Source organism: Dinoponera quadriceps, unplaced genomic scaffold (assembly GCF_001313825.1).
Source record: "Dinoponera quadriceps isolate SergipeBrazil2010 unplaced genomic scaffold, ASM131382v1 scaffold676, whole genome shotgun sequence".
NCBI classification, from domain to species: domain Eukaryota; kingdom Metazoa; phylum Arthropoda; class Insecta; order Hymenoptera; family Formicidae; genus Dinoponera; species Dinoponera quadriceps.
Window position 1 is genome coordinate 1,455,223 of NW_014554818.1, and position 25,669 is coordinate 1,480,891.

At 47.6% G+C, this 25,669-nt stretch overlaps 1 protein-coding gene across 1 annotated transcript; it reads left to right on the forward strand.

Annotated features, from left to right (window-relative positions):
• Positions 1–7: 7 nt before the first annotated feature.
• Positions 8–25,145, forward strand: LOC106742205 (guanine nucleotide-binding protein G(s) subunit alpha). Its single transcript, XM_014614940.1, has 10 exons — positions 8–1,377; positions 4,042–4,114; positions 5,912–5,966; positions 7,244–7,363; positions 13,415–13,512; positions 22,534–22,588; positions 22,764–22,837; positions 23,330–23,509; positions 23,842–24,046; positions 24,220–25,145. The coding sequence occupies exons 1-10, from the start codon at positions 1,239–1,241 to the stop codon at positions 24,364–24,366; spliced, it is 1,146 nt and encodes a 381-aa protein (XP_014470426.1). The 5' UTR covers positions 8–1,238; the 3' UTR covers positions 24,367–25,145.
• Positions 25,146–25,669: the final 524 nt, after the last annotated feature.

Sequence of the window (25,669 nt, forward strand, 5' to 3'; positions counted from 1 at the left end):
CCCCCTCCCCGCCCCTCTTTCGGATCCACCGGACCGTCGGAGACGTCGCGACGAGGGAGAAGAGACGTACCTCGCGCGCGACCGACGACAGAGAGGTAGTGCCGCCGCGTCGACGTATTGTTGTCCCGGCTGTGCTTCGGTTACGTGCGTGTGGTGCGTGCATAGTGTGTGTGTGTGTGTGTGTACGCGGGAGCAGCCTCCTGCGACCGGCGCGAACGCAACCCAAGCGGCGTGTTAACATACACCTCCTCGCATCTCGTGATCGCTGCTACTCCGCTCGGACGGCAGCATAACCTCGGAAGCGTCGTGACGATCGAGCGCGGCGCGCGCCGTCGTCGTCATCGACACCCCGCCGCCGACAGGTTACACCGTTCTCTCTTCCATCGTGAACGAGCGAGAGAGGCGGTGGCGCACGATCAGAGGGAGGAAGAGGGCGAGGGAGAGCGCAACACGGGGCTCTCTCGCAGTCGCCGGGCGAGCGAAGCGCCCGGAGCTTACAGTGTGTGTGATAGTTATGGTTTCGCGGGTAGCGGTGGCCCTCGGTGATAGAGACAGGCGTGAAGTGTGCTCGTGAGTGCCGCGCTCGGAGGGAGATATACACGGGCTGGCCGCGCGAGAGGAGGAGCAGACGTCGTCGTCGCTGCCGTCGTCAGTATTGCCCCCGTCGCTGGCGAAAAATTATCGAGAATAAACGAGGAGCTGCAGGAAGGAGGAGGAGAGAAACACGAGGAGAAGAAAAGGCGAGCAAAAGTGTAGGCTCGTTTGACAGAGACGAGGGAAGAAGGATCGCCGGTCGCCGCGGCTGGCGGAGAGAGAGAGAGAGAAGGAAACGTCAGTCGGCCGAGGGAGAGCGGGCAGAGGACGCAGCGCGAGCGCGCCGCGCTATCGAGACGAGCGGAACGGCGGAATCGGGGGACGGCGAACGGCGGGAATCGCGGAACGGGAGCAGCCGTGCGCGAACCGCGGGACACGAGGCGTTTTTTGAACGGCGGCGGACTCGTGACGGCGGCAGCGGGATTGTAAACAACGACGACGCGGCTGCCGGTCGCACAGCAGCCACCCTCGGCAACTCACTGGCGGCGGAACGTCCGTCTCGTTCGCCTTCCCTTTCGATCACCGCGACCATTGGCACCACCACCACCACCACCACGACTCGAGAAGTCAACGGGCCCGGGCCGCTGGACGTGGAAGGGAAGAACGGTGAGGGCGAGTCGCGCGTTTCCTTCCCGTGGTGTGTCATGGGGTGTTTCGGCAGCCAGAGCAGCAAGGCCAGCCAGGATGACAGTAAAAATCAGAAGAGACGATCGGACGCCATTACTAGACAGCTACAGAAGGACAAACAGGTCTACCGGGCCACCCACAGGCTACTCTTGCTCGGTAAGTTCTAACGATGTAATCTCTCTCTTGTTGTTTTTTTTTGGATTTGGCGGAAAAGCGGGGAATACCTTCGTTCGGCCTGAAGGAGAAAAGGGGAGGCCGAATTCCTTATCTCGGCGAGTTGCAGACGCTCTCGGTTAACCTAACCTACGCGCGTGCTTGGGTCAGGTGGTGAAAATTGTAGTGAAATTTGGACCGGACGTAATCGATAGAATTGTCAGTGTCCTTTTGCGTCGAAGCCGACCAACTTTTCATCCTGCACAGGGTGCTGATTTTTCCATCGCGGTATACCGGAGGTACTGTTCGAATGTTCGCGCGCTACAAAGATAACTGCCCGATATTTTTCGCCTCTCGTTACGACGATCGCGTTAAATACAGGAGGACCTGGCGGTCGGCCTGATCGCCGATTTCGGACAAAGAAGTTGAGGACAAGCCGGTCGGCCGGCCGTTATCGTGATGTTCAGCGGCGCGTAATTCAATTTTATCGATTATCGTACGAGCACAGACACCCACGAATATCCAACGGCCGCCTTGTGTTTGTACCCTTTTTATCGCTTCCGATCCCTGTGTCTCTTTCATCGCTCTCCCCCCCCCCCNGGAAGAAACGATGTTGAATAAATTAACCAAGTCGAATCTTTAATAACAAATCAATTGTTTATTCTCGGTTTGTAGACTGGCGCACACAGTCTTCCTCAGTGAGAAATAAACGTTTCAACAAGATAATAAATTATAATCATGTGACATCTAGTGTGCGCTCAACTATTTAACGACGTCAATTTAACTGTGACATCGATCTTAAAGGATTTAGCCCGACCTTTCGAGCATCCTAGTCGCACCACTACGTTACTTCTTTAACCTGTCAATATGACAGACAAATTGACATTGTTAAATAGCTATCATGTCTGCAAACCCCGACGTTTGCTTTGCTAATAAAAGACAGATTTCGTCGCATAACTCACTCTCCATCTCTTTCTCTCACTCTGACATTCATAATGTCTATTTAATATTTGTAATACTGTAAATATTGTAATAGTGTAAATACTGAGCGTCTGATCTTGAAGTGTTTACTTTGGAGAATTTTTACATAGTATATAAAAACATGTACGCGCTATTTAATTTTTTTTATGCTATACTCAAAAGTACTGATATAAAAGTCTCTAGGACAGGAACGTTATCCATTCACGCAGATTTAAATACACTTTCGACATCTTTCTAATTGACCGATTGTACTCTTTTTTTTTTGCTCAGCGCATCTCTCTATTGATACTTACAATCTTCTTTACACTCCTCTGCATCATCGTAATTTTCGACATGTAACACTTTATACCTTCAAAGAGATCGTTGATATTATTTCAAGAGAAAAATTTCCCGCAGTAGTCTTCTTTCCTCGATCGGTTCACCCAGGTCTTTTTTTCCGATAGCGATACACGTGCGCAACATTGACACGGCGTGTGCCTACTTATTAGCGCGGTACTTAACCCGCTCCTATTCCCCGGCATCGCGCCTTCCTATTCTCTGGCGTTTATGTAGGTCGTCGCTCTAATTCGACGCGAATGCGTCGTCGTCCGCGAATACGCGGCGTGCCGCACCGTCGACGACGAAGCAACAGCTGTCGCTGTATTGTTTCCTCCTTGCGTGTCATTACAGCCGCGCGAAACACGCGGCCGAACGGTGTGTCGTCGCATACGCGACACCGTTCGTGGAAATTTTAGGGAAAATCGCCGGCGTGTGAAACATTGTATCGATTAGTAGAAATTTCAGACATCGAGGCGCGAGTCTCTTCACAGAAAAGTGTACAAGTTTCTGACGCGCGACAGTCCATGTTTTACATCGCGTTTTGTGTATCAACATGGACTGTTGCATTGTATTTCATTTTTATATGCGACATAACTGGCGCGACCTATAAAATTAAACGGCTAATTTTATGGATACATGTATTATAAATAGTGCGCTCTGATAGCAATATATATATCTCTCTCTTCGTATAATATTTATACGATTTTTCCTACCGATTTCATTGAAACCGCCTTTCCGAACGGTGAAACCGATTAATGTTGGAAATTGAAGGAGAGTTGCGGGAGATTAAACTTTCGGGACTTATCTTTCATTCGCTTAATTTACCAAGTAACTAGGTGGGTGTTCTTAGTCGGGAATTCCGGAGTTAAACGCCGAGAGTGTTTAACGTTGAGAAGTAAGACACGAGTGTTAAATGTTATGTAAAATGGACGGGAAGGCGATACGACGTTACTTCGCGCGTAAAGAAACCACGGAGGAGTAACGTCGACGTGATACTTCCAAATTACATTCAGTAGTTGCCGGCGAAAAGTTTCGAATTTCTAGAATCCCCGACAGAAACAAGAAGACGAGGAGTGAGGGACGGTCCCATCACAATGTGAAATGACGATTCTCGCACTTTGCTTCTCGCGCGATTTCGTTTCATCATGCGCCTATAATTTCGGCGATTTTCGGACGACGCGTCACGTCATCATGCACGCGTCGTCGCGCGTTATCGCCGGGCCGATCGATAGCTATATCCCGACCTGACGGAATCTCACTTTTCGCGGCGTTGTCGCGGAGTTGACGTTCTTACGATAAATCGCGCGAATCACTGGCCGTAACGGCGAAAGAGAGGGATTAACGGCGACGATTTTCGTCCTGTTTCAGGAGCGGGGGAGTCCGGCAAAAGTACCATTGTCAAACAGATGAGGATACTGCACGTCAATGGTTTCAGCGAAGCGTAAGTTTTATTTTTAACAGCGGGGGACGCGCCGATCGGTCGGTCCGCACCAATCCCGGCGGTGTGTCGTTAACCCATTAAAGGCCGTAATCGCTCCTTTGTTTCCCCCGGCTTTTCACCGTGCATCTCGCATTACAATTAAACATCGTGCCGAGCTGTTTGCAAAATACAAAGCCAACCCGTTCTCGGGATTGACGAATCTTCCGCTCGTCATTTCAAATCTCGAAAGGCCCGAGAGGCCCGTGAAATCACCGGTATCGATAATGAGATCGTATCAATGGATGCTGTTTACGGCATACGTAACAAAGTGTCGCGCGCTCGAATACGACGACACCAACCGACGTCGTCCTTTTCCCTGGAAATGTCCCCCTGCCCCCCGACTTACGAATTGACACTCCCCGAGAGATGTAGTCTTCGAGTCGCGAAATGTGTGCGGCGTTTCTCTGATCGAGCGCGTAATTAGCGAGCGATCAGTTTTTCCACGCAGACGAATGATTCATCCCGTAACTGGTTCGGTTCGCTATGTCAGCGATATCAACACGTGGCTGATATGAATTCGCTATTACTACTTCTCTTTTCTATTCGACAACACAAGCTCGTTCGCGCGTTACTCTTTATTCTCGCCTTTTCTTCGCCATCGCGCGTATTTTCCTACGATCTCTTATGATCCGCTCGCATTTATCTTCTAAACGCAAACCCTCGAAAATTATCCCCCATTTTAACGAATCGACGCTGCTGTTGTCTCGTTAACGAGGCGCTCTACAATTTGTTTACCTCGTTTGCACGACAGCATTCACGACGACGATTTCACCGACGTATGATTCCTCGACGCTTTTTTCCTCGATACGATTACCTCTGCTTGCGTCCATGTTCATTCCGTTTTTTTCTTCTTTCGAACCGCTAATTCGTAACGTCTCAATGGTTATAACCGTGGGTTATATTTCAGTTCGCTTGGTTTCTTCTCGATTCTGCTAGTTCGCGTTAGCACAGATCCTTCGTTTCAAGAAGCTCGTTCGAAAGAAAAAAAAAAGGGAGGGAAATTCTGTAAAGCTTCCTCCTTGCGCGAATCCTTTTGAATTTTTACGCCCGCGATAAAGTACGTGCCGGATGATGTTCTTTAATCCACGAGTTTTCGATCGTGAATCGAAGCGATACATTACCTTTAACGGTTCCTTTTATACACGTAGAAAATCAGGGGCGATGAATTCGACGTGTAAACAGGCCGGGCTCGAGACTCGCGCGTGTCGTAAATTCTGCCTGCTTTAGACGCTGATAACGGAGCAGAAAGTCGCTCGTTATTTCTACATTTCGCGATGATTTCTTTCGCGATCGATACTCGTGGACTTTTTTTTTTTCTTCCTTCGCGTCGCGACGACGACGACGGGTTCTCAAGTTTTCGGCGCCGAATTCTCCTCGGCCTCTATCGCACGAATAAAGAGGTTTATCTTTCTGGCAGAATCTCTGAAAACAGAGCGATCCAAAAATACGAATTATTGATCGGGCCGGTGAGCCCCAGTTGTTCTTCTAAACACGTGGTAGTTGGTGTGTGCTAAAATTATCGAATTACTCTGAAAATACCGATAAGAACACATGTCTGCTGTCGTTTCATCCGGCACGTGACTCAATTATTATTGCCGATCGACTGCTTGGTCTACTCTTGCGTTACTGTACAATTCATTGTTGCCCGGTAATACCGTTAGTCGCATGTAATTATGCGCGGCCGACAATGAGTTGGCGCCGTGTTTCTAACAATGCTGATGCCGGACGTGTTTTCTTTTTTTTTGTGCGTGTTCGCAGGGAAAAGCGGCAGAAGATCGAAGACATTAAGAAGAACATTAGGGACGCCATTTTGGTAAGTGTCCCGGCCGTCTGCGTTTATTCCGCGAGCGATTTGCGGCCATTACCAGCGCGGAGTAAAATTAAAGGCGCGTTGTATTCTTGGAGAGGAGCGAGCTCGCGGTCGAATATCGTAATTCGACGGGTCGTTTCCTTTCTTTTTGTTCTCTTCCATGGCGACGTAGTCGGGCCGACTCGTCGCATACAAATCCCGCATTTGCCTCCCGAACTTGGTTACATCGGACGTATTAAATCGTTGCGCTCGAAATAACTTGAATATAACCGTTACGTGACACGCAAATTCGTGATATCAAATCTGACTGGAAGTATATTGTCACACCGATTTGTCATTCGAGTCTCCGCCATTTAGCTGCGCCCGATTGCACGTAACCTCGCGAAACCCCAGTCACTTCCGCGGTCGCGTCGATGCGTAATGACGTGTCCGATTTCGAGCGTGCCAACGGAATTTTTGCGAAATAAACGAAACAATTAAACGCCGTCCAGTAGTAACGATAGTTGCGGAAATGATTGGCCGGCGTCGTGTATGCTGAGAGTTACACGAGCCTTAATGCGTAAGGTTGAAAATCGCAGAAGTAACTCTAGTTATAACGTTAGGGTTACAGTCTGATTACAGTAGGGAGAAGCTGTACTCACCTTGGAAACGATAGACTATGTGGTCTAAATTGACGTTAATATGATGGTAGAGCAGTATACTGAACGAAAATATTTTATTAGTTCACCCATCAGTCATGAAAAAGACAAGGGTATTATATCTAGACTATATAATTAATTAAGGTTTTATGGATCGAGTTTTTTCTCGTCTAATGATTATTTTTCACATTCCTAATGATCACACTATAAAAAAAAATTGTTTAATGGAAATCGGGAGGGGGCACAAAAAATCGGCCTTATTCGTACATCTAAAACGCTATTGTGTAATAGTAAGAATTTTTAATCTAGGGAATGGCATGGCATACATGACGCCGACTATAAAGAAGACTCCACTAATGCAGTCCAATTCTCTGGGAACATTGTGACATCAAAAATGTCCAATCAGTGGTATTATGTATCCGAATATTCGTGCATTGTGATGTTTTGTTTATTCGGGGAATCGATGCTCCAGAGCAGCAGTCACACAAATATTCAGAAATGATGCACCTGATGTCACTATGCCTAGGGAAATGGGACTGCATCGATGGAGTCTTCGATACGTTTTGACGTTACACAATCGTCGATGCGTGAATGTTACACTGATTTTTTTCCTTTAATGTTTTCTCTCTCTCTCTCTCTCAGACGATAACCAGTGCGATGAACACGTTAACGCCACCCGTCACGCTGGAGGATCCGTCGAATCAAAGCAGAGTAGACTACGTCCTGGAAGTCTCGTCTTCCCCAGACTTCGATTATCCTTCGGTGAGTCAGCTTGACTATTTGCGTTGCGCGCCGTGTATTTTCCCGCCGCATGAGAAACGAAACGGGCTTCACCTTCGCGTTCCGCGGTAACTCATCGACCTTCCCGCGCGGATAATACCGATCCGAAAGAGTCTCCATGGACGACGGCGATCGTCGTCCGACGTTGCCGAAAATACGGTTCGCTCGCCCGGCAGGAATTTCACGTCGAAACGGCCGATTTATGCACTTGACATTTCGCTCGCGCTCGTCTTAATCGTCTCGCGCGATTTTCCCGGCGAAACTGGGTCGCCTGCTGCTGCTGCTGCTCGTACATGCGCAACACGTGTCGCTTATTATAGTTCTTCGCGTTAATTTTCGCGTAATTATGCGATGCACTTTGTATGGGATATCGTCGTCGTCGCCGACGCGGGTAGTTGTTGTCCGGTATTCATTTCTAAATCGCACACTGTCTTGCGTTTGCTCTGTGCTGCACGTGTGCGAGTTCGCAAGTACACCGCGATACATCATCTTAATTATATATTGTATAATAAGGTCAGCCTCGATCATATTGACTATCAATCGCGATAAAGTTGCACGAGTATTGATCTTCTCTTCCCTCTTCCTCTTTCTCCACCAGCATCGTATCGCGCGTTAAATCGCATCCCAGAATATCCCCGGAGCAGATCTTTCGGCGATTATTCGGTACCGTTTAACGCACGGCCGAGCCGTAACGGGATGATACGTGTGTGGCGGAATTTGCTCAACGATCATCGCGCGACGACATTTCTTCGCGTCTCGTTAAACCGGCGGACGCACATCTGCGGATTAACGTAATGCGGCACGCAGACACGTAAGCGCGCGCCGGCTCTACCACGTGAGAACCACTGCGTGGTATGATCAGTGTTTACAATGTTTACACAGCCACCGCACATGTCGGTGCGCTATATAGTGTCCTGTACTACGATGTGCTGCGCCATTTCTCACGTACGTACGTGTGTACGTACATAGGAAACCTCTCTCATTGTGTCGCTCGCAAATTCGCGCGATCATTTATACTAATGTGTACTAACGGCGATTCACATCGATCCGTCCCGCGCTCTCTACAAATCAATGTAGCACTGCCCGAATCTCAGCAGTAGGGGCAGCGACAGTTCCTCAGGTCGAAAAAGTCTCATTTAGTTCCACATTTAGTGTTCAAATTGGGCACCTTTGGGGGCTACAAATACGGATGTTCTCTCCACTCGAAGACTTAATGTGGAACTAAAATTTAGACTCTGGAGGAACTAAATTCCCTTTGCTGGCATTAAAGGAGCACTTACCGTGCTTCCATTTTCTCCACTCGAAGGCTTAACGTGGAATTGAAAATTTCGACTCGCTAGTTATGATCCTTTCTCACATGAGAATACGTGTTACGATTTATCGTACATTCGTTCCATCAGGTTTTTCCACATTCGATTTTTGTCGGTGCGCCAAATAAAAGAAAATAACGTTCTCTCGAGCACGCGCGTGTTACAACATCGCCTTGAGATTCGATGCGCATGAAAGGAGAGTCGTCGTGCGGCCCGCGACAGGTATCGCGAGCGAGTCGAAAGGAAGCGCGAAACGGATTCGAAATGCGACGCGGCTCTCGAAATAAAGTCGTCGCGACGAAATAATCCGCGCGTTTTGCGTCATTCACCGCGCCGGCGAGAGAGAAGCGACACGCTGCCCGCGTATACGGTGTGTGTACCTTTTTACCAGCGAATGCGCCCATTATTCGTTGCACGTGGCGTTATTCGCCGTCGACGATGAGATGCGCATTCGGATTAATCGAATTAAATTGTTTCGCAGCGAGCGATCGCGCGTCAACGGCGTCGCGGTTCCCTCTCGTCGCGACTCGCGATTATCCGCGGAACAAAAAGGATTTTACGCAGCGTCTTCCACCAATTACTTCGCGGACGTTTTAATACGACGGTGACAAACTGAGAAACTGACTGTTTTCGCGCTACGACGATCTAATCCGCTTCTCTCATTGCCTCGAGAAAATTCGAGTCGAGGGTAAACGAAGGCTAGATTAATTTTCTCTCTCTCTCTCTCTCTCTCCCACTCTCGGTGTTCCCGTTAAAAAGTGAATCGCATCACTCCGTCGCACCGAATACCTTTTAATTATGTCGTAGGCTCATTTCGTGCGGAGAAATTAACACGAACGATGCATCATACCTCGGCTGTGCTGTTTATGTCGTGTCGTTTATAAAAAAAGGTTTTTTATTTGTTGCGAATGTTGTACTTGGCATATCAACGGTGCTATTTTCGCGATCGGGAGACAAAGCAATATCTAGAGTGCTCCTCGCGAATTCTGCCGGCACCTTCCACGATTCGCGTTTAATTTGTCACTGTCATCCTCGGTTCTTCGCATATGTGAGAAAGGATAGGAGGGAGGCAAGCGAGAGTGTTTTCTCGTCGTCTCGATGCGGAAGTTTATTTTAGATAATCCTAGGCTTAATTTCAGTACAGGCTCGAAACACACCGGCGCACGCCGATATACGCGGTTTCTTGCTCGGAACGACAATTACAGTCAGCGCGTATTGGCTGTGGCTGCAGGCAGTCGATGATGCGAAAACAATTACGTAATTGAGGGAGGAGAATTACGGGATCGAGGAGCATTCGGAACGTCGAATAATTCACTCTGGGATACTTTTTTCCCCTCCCTCCTCCTAACACTAAATCGAATCGGCGTTGCAACTGCACGATTATTATTATTACGGAGGGGACCCTCCATAATGTAACGAGAAAATTCCCGGGCGCGGAGAACGCGACGTGTGTTCCAACGATTTGCATTAAACTCTTAAAAGTCGAGGAGCTCTCCTGGCCGGATTCGCCGTCCGTTGTATTTATATTTTTAGCCGAGTTTACACGTTTTGCCACCGGCGGTTTGGGGTTAGCGGTGAGATGACGCGTTTGGACGAAATTATTAGTACGTGCATAATCGCGGTAATGGGCGGCGCGGGTAAGGGCGATCCGTGCGACGGCGTGGACCTTCGCGCGCGCGGAGACATATCGACGATGCCATCGATCGTGGGAGCGTGGAAATAGCATCGACAAGAGAATTTATTAATATAACCGTCGTTATTGCCAAGCACACCCGAGCGGCCGCCCACACGATTCGTGGCGCGCGACAACTTTCGGGATGGACTTCCGCTGTGTCGACGCGACGAAAGGAACAAGCGGGCTACAGCACTTGCCAATTTGCGGCTTGCGACGGGTCTATGGGAGAATCGCCTCGGATTACCGCCGTCACGTAAAGAGTATATCCGATGCTGACCGTTCGTTTGTAACGAGTTTGCGAAAACCTTCGGGCGATAATTAACCCGCATCGGAATCTCCCCAGCATAGATTCCAATTAGAATAGCCGAAAAGTTGTCCCAAAATAGATTATCCGACAGCGATATGCCAATTGGAAGAATCCCACTCTTATTCGAAATATGTATTTTCTGTTTCTTGGGGCGGCTAAGTAGAAAATCTGTTTGTATTTCCCATTTAGAATCGCACGTTTCAAACTTCTAGACCCAGAATCCACGATTACTTTGGGAAATCTAGATTGGATCCCAATTAAATCCCAAGGAATTTTCTATGCGGGAATCTCCCCTTTTTCCTACGCTTCGTCAACGCGAAAGAGTAATTTTAAGCCGGTTTCTCAGCGAGACCATTTTTTCGCGTATTATTGGTAATTTGTCCTGAAAATTACGGAGGACAGTCTCGCGCGTCGATTACTAATTATTAGCTTCGGGAGATTCTCGCCGCGAGGATAAATTGTATTACGTATGCGAGAGGTGTGTGCCGCCCGCGCGGAGTGATACACCGAATGTACCGAAGCGCTGTTTCGCAATTCGCACACGTTTGTACATGTTGCCAAGAATATCATCGTGCGATAGAACGTTGCAGGTGCGAGGCTCAAATAATTAATAATACTTTGCGCGCACGCGCTCGCTCGCGTTCCGACGTTGATTTATGCGCGCGGCCGGGCATGCCTGCTGCACCACGATTACTCGGCGAGTTTTAATTCGCGCCGTTTACGAGAACACGTCATTGATCACGACGAATCCTTAACTCCGACGGTACCGTTAATGCGATGTTCACAGGCGATCTATTCGCGTCCGTTAATTCCGGCATTAATGCGCACTCTTCTGTATCTTTCAGACCTCCGCGAGAGGCCTCGATTATACGCACAGCTTAAATTACACCGGAATCGAACTATTTTGCACGCATACACGGATGAAAAGTATATACACGGACAACAGAAGCGACTGACTCGTCTCGGCTTATTTTCAGCAAAATCGCAGTATCGGAGATTAACGTTCGGCATTCGATGGCGAGCGCAACGTCGTCGTAGTAATCTTAATCGGAATGAGAATCGTTGTTTCGTCTCTCTCTCTCTCTCTCTCATACACACACACACATAATTTTCGAAACTGCCGGCGGGCTGTCATGGGTAAAACGTTTTCAAAGCGGCCGGAGCGCGTTCAACTTCTTGCAAAAGTCGCCCACGCATATGAGGAAAGCACGTTTCCCGACAATAACATCTAAATTATTAATGCGCCCGACATCCTTTGCCAGTAACGCGAAGCGCGTGTCCCCTTGCCCCCCGCGCCGTTATTTACGTAACATTCAAATCGCAGCTTTACCTTACCTCCGCGTCTAACAAAAGTGTCCCTCCGCAAAGTCCACGACAATGCACCTATGCGACGGACAATAGTAGACTACTGCATTTAAATTCTATTGCATTGTGTTTCGAGAGGAGGGAAGCGAAGGCGTACTTTAAAAATATAAACGGTTAGAGAAATCCCTGAACTTCGATACATCTCGAGAGAGGAGGCAAGCGAAACGTTAGTCCTATGTTAAACCTTTTATTCTATAATATCAATAATACATCCTATGTTAAACCTTTTATTCTATAATATCAATAATAGGAGTTAAGATAGAAAAATATGTTCTAATAACTTCTACTTTAGTGATATCTTAAATTTCCGTTTTCGTCGTTTTAGCGTCAAAATAGATTGTTTCAAGGTGGCATTAAAATTAAATCTGTAAAATCTATAAAGCTTCATGTGCTGATTGTAATACTTTCCCGATAAATTAAAATTAAAGAAAAATCAGATTCAGTAGGTGAAAAACTATAAAAAGATATACAGCTTTTATTTGCCACTCTGAGGGCCAAAATCTGGCCATTTTAACAATCGTCCTTTCGACGGATAATTCGAAAACGTCGCGCAGCGAAAACATGTGTTTGTCAGTACCGCGGGGTCCTCAGGTGGTAAACATTCGAATAAGACTCGAGATGTTTTTCTTGAAACACCGTTCTTGGTCTCCCTTTTTTTCCTCTCTTTATACTCGCGAAGTCGCGAGGCGAAAGAATAAGAGAGAAAGAAAATTCGCGATGATCCGTGCGCGGAATTCGTTACGCATTCCTCGCGCGTTCTATGCGCGCGGCAAACATCCACGCGCTTCAAACGGCGTATTTTTCAGCGGCGAGCTAACGACGAATTAAACGTCAAACGTTACTACGGTTCGGCGATCCCGGTGTGCAATAAAGACGGCGATAAATGTACTATAAATATACGCGAATAGGTCGTATCGCGCGGCCAGTACGACTTGCAGGTCTTTACATTGTGTACGGCAGCCCGTGCGTTTGCGGTTGCTCACCCGTCGCATTCCCACCTACCTACGCGGAATTCCGAAACTTGAGATTTACGGCGGTCTTATCATCGGCCCGATCCACAAACCTTGAAACATCGGCTCGCGTAATGCCTCACTGCGCGCTGCTTTTCTCCCGGCATTCTCCGGAGTGCCAAAAAAGCAAGCCGCGCCTGTGATTTTAGATCAATCTCAAGCTAGAAAGCTAATAAAATTATACCGCACGGAAACCAGTTCGTTTCTCACATATGTAATATGAATCTGTATATTTAATAAATCCGAATTTTTTATCTCAAAGAACATCCCGCACCAACAAAATCAACAGAATTGGAAATTTTGGTGGAAATTCGCGAAGACACTGATCAATCTAATCACCAGACCGGTCGGTTCTTCTGCTTTCAGGAATTCTACGAGATCGTCGAAAATCTCTGGAAAGACCGGGGCGTCCAGCAAAGCTTTGAGAGGAGTAACGAGTACCAACTCATTGACTGCGCCAAATAGTGAGTGACTTTACTTCTAATATTCTGCACACAGCTTGCCTGCCGAGAGCTCTCGATGCGTTTCGCCGTTCAAACGGCGCGATCGGCGGTTACTCTCGATGAACCACGTTCATTGTGCCGCATTTAGCCCGCGTTCGCGTAACATTGACATTCAAGTGCACATTAGTTTGCAAGAAGCGCGTTCTGACGTACGAGTAGCATGATTTCACGAAATCGATCGAGCCTCAGTTCGTTCGGTTTGATTGCTGGATCCCTCCCGTAGAGTACCACCGAGGCACCAGTTGTTGTAATCTGCTCCGTGGTGATATCACGATCGTGATAAGAAATCCGTAAGATAACGTTTACGCGTCGATAACACCACCACCTCGCGGATCTGTCGACGTTGTGCCGTTCTCGCGATGTCCTTTCCCGAACGAATCACATTTAACAAACGCTGTGTGCGACCTTCCGTTTTACCGCCGTCGATTTTAGCCCCTACGCGCAATGCGATGTGTCGAATCGTGTCGAAATGGAGATGAGGTTTTATTAGAGGAGGACATTTTTTATGAAAATATAAATTTGACTAAAGAAGAATTCCCATCAATATTCCGTTTCATAATTTCCTAACAAAAAAAAATGCCTCTCTCGTGAACCATTCGTTCTCACGGTGTGGGACGGTGTGTTGTTTCGAGAAAACGTTTCCGCGTGCGAAGTACACGTATGTACATATATACATGTGCGTGTACATATTCATAGGCTTGTGACACCGATTTAATGCCAATGGAGACAATGCTTTAACGAGGTAATCACTTTAATAGGGGCCACTCGTTTATTCAGGGGTTCTGGACGAATTGGGTTGGGACGAATTGACCCAATCTCGAGCTTTTTCGTACGCTAATTCGATGATACAAGCGTTGATTTAGTTATGTAAGGCGGGCTCGTCGTAAATACCTATAGGTGTGTTTCGGCGAACGGGGACCAAACGGGCCGAATCCGCTGACTGCGATAACTGCCATTCTCTCTCGATGCGCGAGGGTTATTGCACCAGATCGCGTTTTATACGTGGAAATCAAAGTCTCCGGCGTAAACGACGGCCTTATCCGTTCAGCCAACAACCGGCATGTGAGTCCATTTCGCACCTACATGCTCGTCAAACACTTTAATTAGACGGTACAGAAGCTCGCGACCTTCTATGCAGTCGCAGTATCGCTATAAGCGCATTTGTGTACGGACAAGAGACCGATGAATTTATCAAATCATTTCGACGATTCAAGTCTCTACGCAGTTGGTGGTCGCGACTTACTCGAGTCATTCCGAAAAACTCGACGAAACGGTATTTGATTCAGATCATCCTTGAATAATACAATGTAAAGGTACATCAATATTTCGTAAACGGGGCGCACGCTTGTATTTTTTCCGTCGAATGAAATTTTTTTACCTGAACTTTGGTATTAATTACATGACTAAATTCGTCCAGTTTGCGAGAAACGCTCTTTCTCTCTCTGTTTCTATTTTTCTTTCTTGCTCTCGTCAATGTTTCGTGCTGCTCGTAATCACATTATCGCAGTTTTCTTGCGTTCTCTCTCTTTCACCCCCTCCGGTACCGCGGTGCGATTTCCGTCCTCTCGTGTGCAACGAGAATCGTTGCCGTTAAAAATAGCGCGTCGTATTTTTAGGCAGCGCTCCGGCGGTGAGATATAGCGCTCGGCATATTCGTAGACGAGGGAGACGCAAGATGGTTATAATCTTGCGGTCGCATGTATCGGCCGCATTTCTGCGACTGCGCCTGTTCCCACTCTCGCTCTTTCTGCCATGCAAAAATACATTCGCGAACATAGTGTTCCGTACGCGGGAGAGACGAGCACGCGAATTTTATTATACCTCCCCGCGCTTCGCGAATCTGCATACTATTTTAGACTACCAGCTGTAATAAAAAAAAGTCATCTCATCTTTTCCTCGCAAATCTTTCCTCGGGGAAAAATCCGATAGGACGCCGTCTCTTCATTTTCTACGTTGTCCCGTTCGATTTATCTCCTATTTGATATTGTTAAATGATGAATGCAAGTTTTGCCCGAGTCTCGATTAATAGCGCAATAACTCGTATCGATTGCAAGTACACGGTTTTGTTATTCCCTCGTGTGTCTCTGGGGCTTGATTCGACGAAAAATTTTGGCTTTTTCATCGCTCGCATCGCGATGCAACATTTGATGCAACCGGATGAAACCCGTGGTTCATGGACGGGTGTGCGATTTCTGGAACGCGCGCTCCCAAAAGCGTCCCGAAAAAGCCGTCGCCACGAAAGAAGTGAGCACGCGTGACATGGTAGAAGTATGACTTGCTTACGCGCACTAAATACGGCGCAAACGGTATATACTACCTAAAATATCTCGAATCTGAGTCAGTGTGTAGAGAATAAATATTTGTCCGGCGCGATTGCTGCATAACAACGCGCGATTATCGATTGTTGGTTCAGCGGGAGTCATTTCCGGGTTGGACGATCTTCGCGTCGAGCGAAATAAAGAACCGACGGCGCGCGCAATTACGCTGTCGTTATAATTGGAAGAAAAATGTAATATCGCGCGCCGCGAGTGTCCCGTGCCGGCGTTGCCTCGTATTAATCGCGCCTCCTCTCGTTTGTAGTAATAATGCGACGTTTCAATTAACACGATAAAGCAGCGCGCGACGCGTTTTAAAAAAGGAAACTCGCGCCGCTATATTTAGACCATCGGTCCATATTGCGTGGATTATTGATGCTGCTACTATACACAGCCTGTAAATGTTTGGATAGATAGCCGCTCTCTCTTTCTTTCTTTCGCGCCTTTTTCGCCGTCGGCACGTTGTGTCGACGATAAGTTTTTTTTAACTTATCTCTCGAATATACACTTTCAACGTGGAATTGCCTAATGAGCGCGTATCTCCCGAACATGACCGAATTTGTATAGCCAGTTGAATCAAATTTGAATTAAATTTTCTTCGTAATTTATTGAAATGATTACTTTCGCAATATAGTTGTAAAGGTTCGCGATTTTTCGCGGTACAAAGAATCTTGTAGCGTATTAGTCGGTTTCGGAAATCTCTCTTCTGTAAAGTTGCTTTTACGACACATACACACACGTACCCCTTTTGCCGTGATTGGTCGAATCGTTCAAAGGAACCGATGCTAAAGTAACGGTGAAAGCTTCGATCCGGCCTCACGATACGAATTTGAGGAAGAAGGAGGAGGAAAAACGCGAGATTTAGCGATACCAGACGTCAACATAATCGAACTGGTTTGGTGTCGGTTAAGAGAAGTTCGCGCCGACCGAAGTGCGGAAGACAAAGAGGATGTTTAATGTTGAGCCGCCGCATGTCGGCGACGTTAGGTTGAGCGCGACTGGAACCGCCAGGTTCGTCAAATATTTGCAATCGGAGCGTCGAATGGTCGGGCGTCAAAGCTCCAATTTGTAACAGTGGGAGAGGAGATCGCCATCGGGACTCCCGCGTGTGATCGAGTCGAATCGGGTCGTATCGAGGCGACCTTAAAACCCGCCGAAATGTAACGAGCGCGATTCGGAGCTCGGCTAACTGCTTATCCCTTTAAATCCCCGCAGCCCCAAAATGTCGGGGGTGAGCTTTTGAAGTTACCTCTGGCCGAGCAGGGCATTCCTCGATGCCAAACATACTCGTGAATATCTCGTTGCGAAAATTGCAAGATATCGCCAATACATCCTCCCCTCACAAAGAAAAGGAAAGATTATGACTATAGTTTTAAGGTTTCGAAGAAAACCCGTTTATTTTATTTATCCGAAATTATACTAACTCAAAAACTATAATTTCGATTAAAGATTTTGTTATTATTTCCTCTGTAAACTCGCTTCGGAAAACGGTATTCGCGTTGAATGAAAGATTATTCGTTGCAGGAATGATGTTACAGTCGAAATATCGACGACGACGTGGGGGATGCGTTATGCAGCGGAGGAAACTGCGGCCAGAATTTTCTCGTCAGTCACGCGTCGATTTTTAGCTCGATCTCATACAGTCCGGCTCTCTGCCGTGACTCGGAAATTTCGTTGCAACATTATCGATTCGGGTGAACAGCAGCGCACGCCTTACATCGTACGAATGGTGCGATGGATTCGTGCCGCGCGCGGTTTGATGCATAAGCCGCATACTGATTATACCGTCGGCCCTACATCTACGTGTCGATATAGTTCTAGTAGTTAAACCGTTACCCGCTTTCTCGATTTTGATGCGAGACACCCAATGTCGAAGTTTAAGAAGTGGTCGAGCAGAGAAAGGGGGCCAGTCGTCGTCGTTCGCTCCAAGGAAAAATCCCCTCGAAATTGTCTCGGTCGGTCGTTCCCTGTGTATATCGGCTCCTTAGATTAACACTTCGTGTGTAAGCGCACACACATACACGTGGTGTTATATACGGTGCTCAATAACGCGGCCGGCTTAACACAGGGGGCTTCGTTGCCAACGACATCAAACGCGCCTCTCGACTGGCGGGCGTCCGAGTCCAGTCGATATACGTTATTATCGCGCACGATCCCGGCTTTCATCGTTTCCCGCTTTGTCGACGCGAATTAATTCTTCGCGAACGTTTAACCTTTAACCTGGGGAAACGTTGAAAAATCCGACGCGGCGCGTTAGTCGATCATCGAGAGAAAGAGAGAACGTACGTCGTGTTCTCTCGCGGCGCAGCGACAAAATTCGACGAGCGCGGGAACCTGACAGGGAATAATTAAATGAATACGACGGAAATGTAAAAGGTTCAGCCTTCTAAAATTCCGTTTACCAGTTTTGTTAAAATGACGTATTCATATATATGTATGTGCCTGCACAACTACGCTTCAAAGCGGATCCGAAGCGATTCCCCGACAGTTCACATTTCGACGAGTGTCGTCGCTTTTCCTTTTCGCATCCTCCCCAACAAGCTTTGTATCGCTTCGGCGATTATTAAGGCTGTCGATACTTTTATAGGAAGATGAAGTAATAGAATAACATAGAAGCGGCCGGATAAGATGTCGACAAATGGTTGATAACATTGGAATATGTGTATTCTCGATTAAAGAGAACGAATAGCGCGCGTCCTCGGTTATATCGTGTGAAAATTCGAGAGGGTGCGCGTGCAAATTTCAGATTCGATTCTCGGATTAATGACAGCGAATCGCTCGGCTGTGTCCCTTCGTGGCACGAGGGAAAGCGATCGTTCGCTCGTTAAACGAACGTTTCGGAATACCTGCATCGTCGCGAGGGATCGAAATGAATTTTTCGCCGCGACATTATTATACGGTTTAAGGTTCGAACAATCGCTGTCGGGCACAACGTTTGCTCACCTCAAGGTCTCGGCGGAGGGTTAACACGGCACGATAACGAGAAAATCGTTCTGCAGCAGCCAGTGGGTCACGACCTCCTTCCTCTTTCAATTCTCTGGAGGTCGATAACCTCATTTCTCGTCGGAGCGCGCCAATTCTATGACCTACCTTCTCGCACGAGCCTATACCCGCACGCTCGCACACATGTACACTCATAACATATACATGCGAGTTCTTTTTTTTTTTTAATATCGCTATTGAAAATCAACGCGCCTCCGCTTCTTCCGACTTGTAAACACACAAGTTGTACGACTGACATTTCGTAGCCTGAGAATGATGTAGTTTATAATAACAAGAATTTCGCAAACACAGCGGTATAACTTCAAGTTCTATCATTATATTTAATCGCTCGTCATAAAGTCAGAGGTAACTGCTCTGGCAGCTTCGCTCCTGCCTGCAACGCGATAAATAACGGCGCAACAATTTCTATCAGACATATGCATCTCGAAGGTCGAGCGGATGTTCGTTAGACGTGAGGAATACGTGCGCGATATCCGCCGGACTTTGCTCATCAGCGGGAGACGTCTCTCTTACGGCGGGATTTACTCGACACCAGCGATACACGCACAATCACCCTTAATTATATCTCATAAAAAGACGTTTTTCAGCCTTTCGCGATAATAGCGCACGCGGTGTTAAACCCTTGCGTACGATTGACGGCGAGCAGAGAGCGGTGGCAGTGACCCATGACCCGGATCGGAAAGTGGGTGCCAGAGGGGCGTGTATGCACACCCGGCGAGGCCGAGGGTTGGAGTTAGGGTAGGACACCACCGAGAATCGATTTTCTCTCTTGGGCTCTCTCTCTCTCTCTCTCCGCCCTCAGCGCGCAGGAAGGGAGGGCGGATCGAAGGGAGAGAGGGTCCTGGCACAGAGAGAAGAGCGAGCGAGCGAGCGAGCGAGTGAATGAGTGTGAGGAAGGCAAAGAGCGCTGACTGTATGTGTGTGTGTGGTGTGTACGGTTGTGCGCGCTCGCGCGTGCAGATGTCGCGTGTTTGTGTCTGTCGCGAGCGCACGGGAGAAAGAGAGTGTTCTCTCCGGAAGGGTGATAGAGGTAGCGATGTTAAAGAGAGAGAGAGAGAGAGGGAGGGAGGGAGAGCAAACAGGAGCAGCAGGACGCGAAATGGTGGGAGAGGGAAAGAGAGGGAGAACGGGGAACGAGAGAGAGAAAGGGCGCGTGAGAGGAAGCTCCCCCTCGATATTCCACCCTTTTTCAGCGTCCGCTTCCGTCGCGTGTGCGCGCTGTCGTCGGCGCGCTTCCTCTAGGATTCTGGCGGCATCCTTCGTCCCGGTCTGAGACTCCTCTCGCCCCTGGTGGAGAAAGGAGTGAGGAGAGCGACCGGCTCAACCCCGGCCGACCTAGGAACGTGGTTCGATCGAAAGAGGAAAGTTGACACTGTGTGTCGGAGGGCTCCGACCGCTTCTGATAACGTTATTGGCCTGTATTCTGGCGGCGCATCTAAGCGCTAAAAGCGGCCACCTGATTCTACGCTGAGCGTTTCAAGGAAAAACAAAGACGTGCGTTTCTTCCCCCTCTTCTTTCTTCTTCATTTGCATTTTCTTTTTTTTTTTCTTTCTTCTTTCCTTACATCGCGAGAAAGCCTACGCTCGCGTTCGAGTTACGCCGCTGGTCGATAAATACGCGACGAAGGTAATTCGGTGATTTTGTAACAGCTGGTACACACACGACGAGATATACAATCGTAGCGGTACGCTATCACAATCCGGACACGAAATCGATGCAAATGTGATAATACGGTTTATTATTATCCCTGCGGTTCTATTCCAGCGCGCTGGAGAGATACCTGTGTAATGTGATGATGCAGTCGATATAGCATATAACACGGCGAGGTACAACCGATATAATTATACGATATGATGAATATCATATCGCGAGCAATAGTCGTGAAAGATCCGAGCAGATATAATAACACGGTTTATTATTATCACGCAATCCTGTACACGGGGGAAATGTGCGTGTGTGTGTGTGTGTGTATGCGTGCGTGCAATATGATACAGTCGATATAAAACACGGAGGCTGATATAAGTATACAATGTAACGTTATCGTGGAGAATAATCACGAAACTATGACTATAATATGATTTATCGTCACGTAATAATATGGTTTGCCGCGTCCCCTCGGAACGGACGAGCTCCTGCCGCCTCCGAGGACTCGTTTTTAATGGAACGGAAGTCTCGTCGCTTCGGATTATTCTTCTGAATGAAACGATAATTGTCAAAGACAACAAGACCGGCGGAGAGTACGCTTTGCGTGCGTTTTAAACACGCTTCTCTCGGAGAGAGCGACCCTCGCGCTGTTATATGCCTCTCTACGGCGCGCCGCCTAAAAAGTCCTGCCCAAATGAACTTCGCAGTTGACGTTCGAGAAGGCCTAAAAGAACACACGCAAAAATTTCCCCATTAGGAATGTTTGATTATGCAGCTGACGAGCGTTCTTCTCTCTTTTTCGGTTTCAAATACTCACAACTCATACGTTGCGCCAAGATTTGATACGTAGGGATATGCTATTATATATATATATATATAAAAGATCGACACTTTTATTTCTCTTGCGACGTCTTCTCTTTATCAATCTCGAAGATACACAGAGAGAACAAATTCGGGAGATCTGAGGATCGTCGTGCATGTAGAACTAAAGCATATGTAAAACGACATCATAGGCATGCTTCGTGTACTTTGCAAGATAAACACGCGAATCGATAATATATTCGCGATGAAAAATTCCACGACAACGACGTCTGCGTTACTTTACGCTGCTATATTTTCTGTTCGATACCTTTCCTCTCGTCCCAAACGCCTCGATTTTTGTTCTCGATCTCGAAAGCGACGTTAACGTAAATTCCGCATCGCGTCTCGAATCTCCGTGAGATTCAAATCGAAACGGAACGTCTTTACGGACGGATTTTTACGGCCGGTGAAAATTTATATATCGTTTCATCCGCGTGAATGCAAAGCCCCGAGTCGCGATTATTTGTGTTCGAAAACGCGCGGGCTCGACTAGCGCCGAAAATTTGATTCACATCCACATCACACAAAAGAGACACGTTTCGACCACATACGGACGTGTGGAGTGGCTCTCGCGATAACGATGTGGTTGATTGACGATGATTGTTATCGCGGATGCCCCGCATCGATCGAGGCTAGTTCAACTTGATTTTGACGAATTCGCCTCGTTATGTTGTCGAATGCACACGGATATTCGAATACACTTTCCGGATCTTTTCTTCTCTCGCGACGCGGCTCGAATTAGCGTTCGCGAACTGAGAAATTGATAAAAGTATCAGCGGGATATGCTTTGCGAAATTAGCAGCATCCTTGGAAAATGACGATAAAGTTTCCTGACGATTCCTCTTCTCGGATATATGTTCGTTCAGTTCACTCGGTAAAACACGCACCGAAATATCTCTTTTCGTTCCTTCATTCGACACGCATAACGTCTGAAATCATCGGTGGATATCTTGAATATCGCGTAATTATCGGAAAAGAAAAATGTTGGAATAAACGCGCATGATACGTTTTTACTGGTGCGCGCCGTCGACTCGGGAGATAATTCGCGCGCGCAAATATTATGAGAGGGAGAATCGTCGGGAAAAATCTCGCCGAGCGTAAGCCGTTTTTGCCCAGGTGATCGCCGCTAATCCCCTCTGTCTTTTTCTTCTGTTTCAGTTTTCTAGATAAGGTAGCCATCGTAAAACAGCCGGATTATACGCCCACGGAACAGGTGATTATATTATTTGTTCCTTTCATTGAGTCCGATGCCGTTATAACTCCCGGCCGCGATCGGATTTCACCGCGCGGTAGAGACGCGCGAAAACGGAGCGTCCTCTACTACGTTTACCTGAGAACGGCTCGAATCACCATGTATGTGTGTGTAACGTGCTGTATTTTTGTTTCAGGATATCCTGAGGTGTCGAGTCCTCACGTCCGGCATTTTTGAGACGCGGTTTCAGGTCGACAAAGTCAACTTTCAGTAAGTCCTACGCGCGCACACCGCGACTCGCGCTTAACTCCAATGTCGTGCGGCTCTATATATAGCCGCAGTATTACAGTAACATCGGCCGACGGTAAATATAAACGCGAAGCGGCGGCGCGCATCTTAGCCGCCTGCCTATATGTTGTTACACGCCTGCCGGCGACTTACACTGTATAACGTGTTAGTTGAAATCCGTTAGCCGCGTTAACGCCTCCGCAACTTTATAACATTTTCCCCTCTTTGCGTTCACTCGCAGGTCACGTACGTGGCGCGCGCGCTCCACATTATTTTCTATAGGCCCAACTCTTTGTCGCCGCCTCTGTGTGGCGCCGGCGTAATTTGATATTCGCGTAGAGAGAGAGAGAGAGAGAGAGAGAGATCTTAGTCGCGTAAAGATGTACCAACTCGAGAAAGCCGCGCGTCGAAGAATTCGGCAAGATGTCGGCTCGATGTTTCTCATCAAGCACAATCTCCGTCTTCTTTTTGCAGTATGTTCGACGTCGGCGGTCAGCGCGACGAGAGGAGAAAATGGATACAGTGCTTTAACGACGTTACGGCAATTATATTTGTCACGGCGTGTAGTAGTTACAATATGGTACTCAGGGAAGACCCTACCAAGCTGAGACTCCGGGAGAGTCTCGATCTCTTCAAAAGTATTTGGAACAATCGGTACGTCCGCCATTGTGTGATCTCTGTTTCACCTATTAACACCTGTTTGGCGCGTCGTGCATCAAATTGTTGACCGGAATGCAAAATTCGGATCCTACAGTCCTTAAATTATCCTGCACACACACACATGTAAACGTATATCTGTAGATGTTAAGTAGGGGCATATGAAAAAAAAAAAAATAGCGGGTCTCAGAACTAGTGTGCCAAATTAAGCAGCAAAAAATAAATGTTCCAACGAGGGCTTAAAAATTCTTCGCCAACGTCCAGAGAAATCGATGCGTACCGCGATTCACGATCGCGTCACTCACGGCGTTACCGCTCTTCTCCTACAGGTGGCTCCGCACGATTTCTGTGATCCTGTTTCTGAACAAGCAAGATCTGTTGGCGGAAAAAGTCAAGGCGGGCAAGCATAAATTGGAAGATTACTTTCCGGAATTCGCGCGTTACCAGACACCGGTGGAGCCCGGGGTCGTCGCAGATCCCACGGAACCTCCTGATGTCATACGGGCCAAGTACTTCATCAGAGACGAATTTCTCGTAAGTACACAGGCGCGTCGATCCACACGTTTGATCATACGGTGTCCGAGTCGAAGTATTGGCCCTTTACCTTCTACAACACAGCAGGAACCGAAATAGCAAAATAGGCTCAATTCTAATGGCTAAATAATTTACAAGTAGGCGCTCGCTCACTCCTTCTTTTCTCTTCGCAGCGTATAAGTACGGCGAGCGGTGATGGCAAGCACTACTGTTACCCACACTTCACGTGCGCCGTCGACACGGAGAACATCAAGAGAGTGTTCAACGATTGCCGGGACATCATTCAGCGGATGCACCTGCGCCAATATGAGCTCTTGTGACTTCGTTCCTGCCGACGTGTCCTGTCATCCGTTTACCTGACCGTCACGCTCGTGCTGCACTTGGAGCCACTGCGAGCCGAATGAGCCAGCCGTTACTGTGAAGAAGAAGAAGAAAAGGAAGAAAAAGAAGAAGAAGATAATCGCGACGACTGGCGAGTCCGCGCGAGGGCGTCGTACGAAGGTAGCGCGCGCGCGATGGGCTCCTTCTTCGCCCCGAAAATCCGGAGCAGCCAGCCGGTGTGACACAGCCAGAGGAGCCACGAGCCGCGTCCAAGGCGGACAGCGGTAACTGCGGATCGATCTCTCCTCGACGGCGTGGATCGACAGGAGGATCGCGATCGTTGGACGGAAACGGCCCCCTCCCGGCCGTATTCTCGATCGCTCGACTCTCCTTTGAGTTCTAGATGAAAGAGTGTGCTGAACGCGTTCCCCGAGCATATATCGACGGGAACGGGGCAACTCTCTCTCTCTCTCTCTCTTTCTCTCTTTCTCTCTTTCTCTCCCTCTCTCTCTCTCTCTCTCTCGTCGTGTCTCGGTCGTTGTGTGTGGGAGGGACGAGGTGTCGCTTGTCGATTCATTTTGATTAATTCCTGTCGCGCGAATCCCGTCGACGTAATCACTGTCGCGAATACACAACGCACCCGCGAGGTGGGCTCGAGTAACGACATCACCGTTCAACACACTCTTGACGTGAATTATTATTGTTCAGCTTTAGCGTTAAGGATGTTTCCTAAGACATAGACAAACCTCTCCGGTAGAGAAGAAGAAGAAAACACACACACACACACACACACACACGAGAAGAAAAACTTTTATCATTTGACCCTCCCCCCCTCGTACTCGTTTTCGAATCTCTACTTTTGCCTTGCTCCTTCTTACTTATCTCGCTTAGAATCTCTCCACGTCTCTTCTTTTCCCAGTTTTCCTTTCGTTCGACAAAACCGTTGATTTCTCGACTTCCGAATCTCGATTCTTTCTTACATTGACCCGACCCGTAGAAATCTCAGCCACGCCCTTTTTACGAGAAGAGTATTTTGTGAGATTTTACAGTATTTCGAAGAGCGTTTTAATTATATAACTATGTATGGAGTATGTACAGGGTGACCGTCCACGGATTCTCATGTTTTTACGTACATTTCTTACGATCGAGGTCTCTCACGGATATGGATTTCCCTTCTTTTTTTACCAATATATGTATATATATTTATATATACATATGTATGTGCGTATATATATATATATATATATATGTATGTGCGTATATATATATATATATATATATATATATATATATATATATATA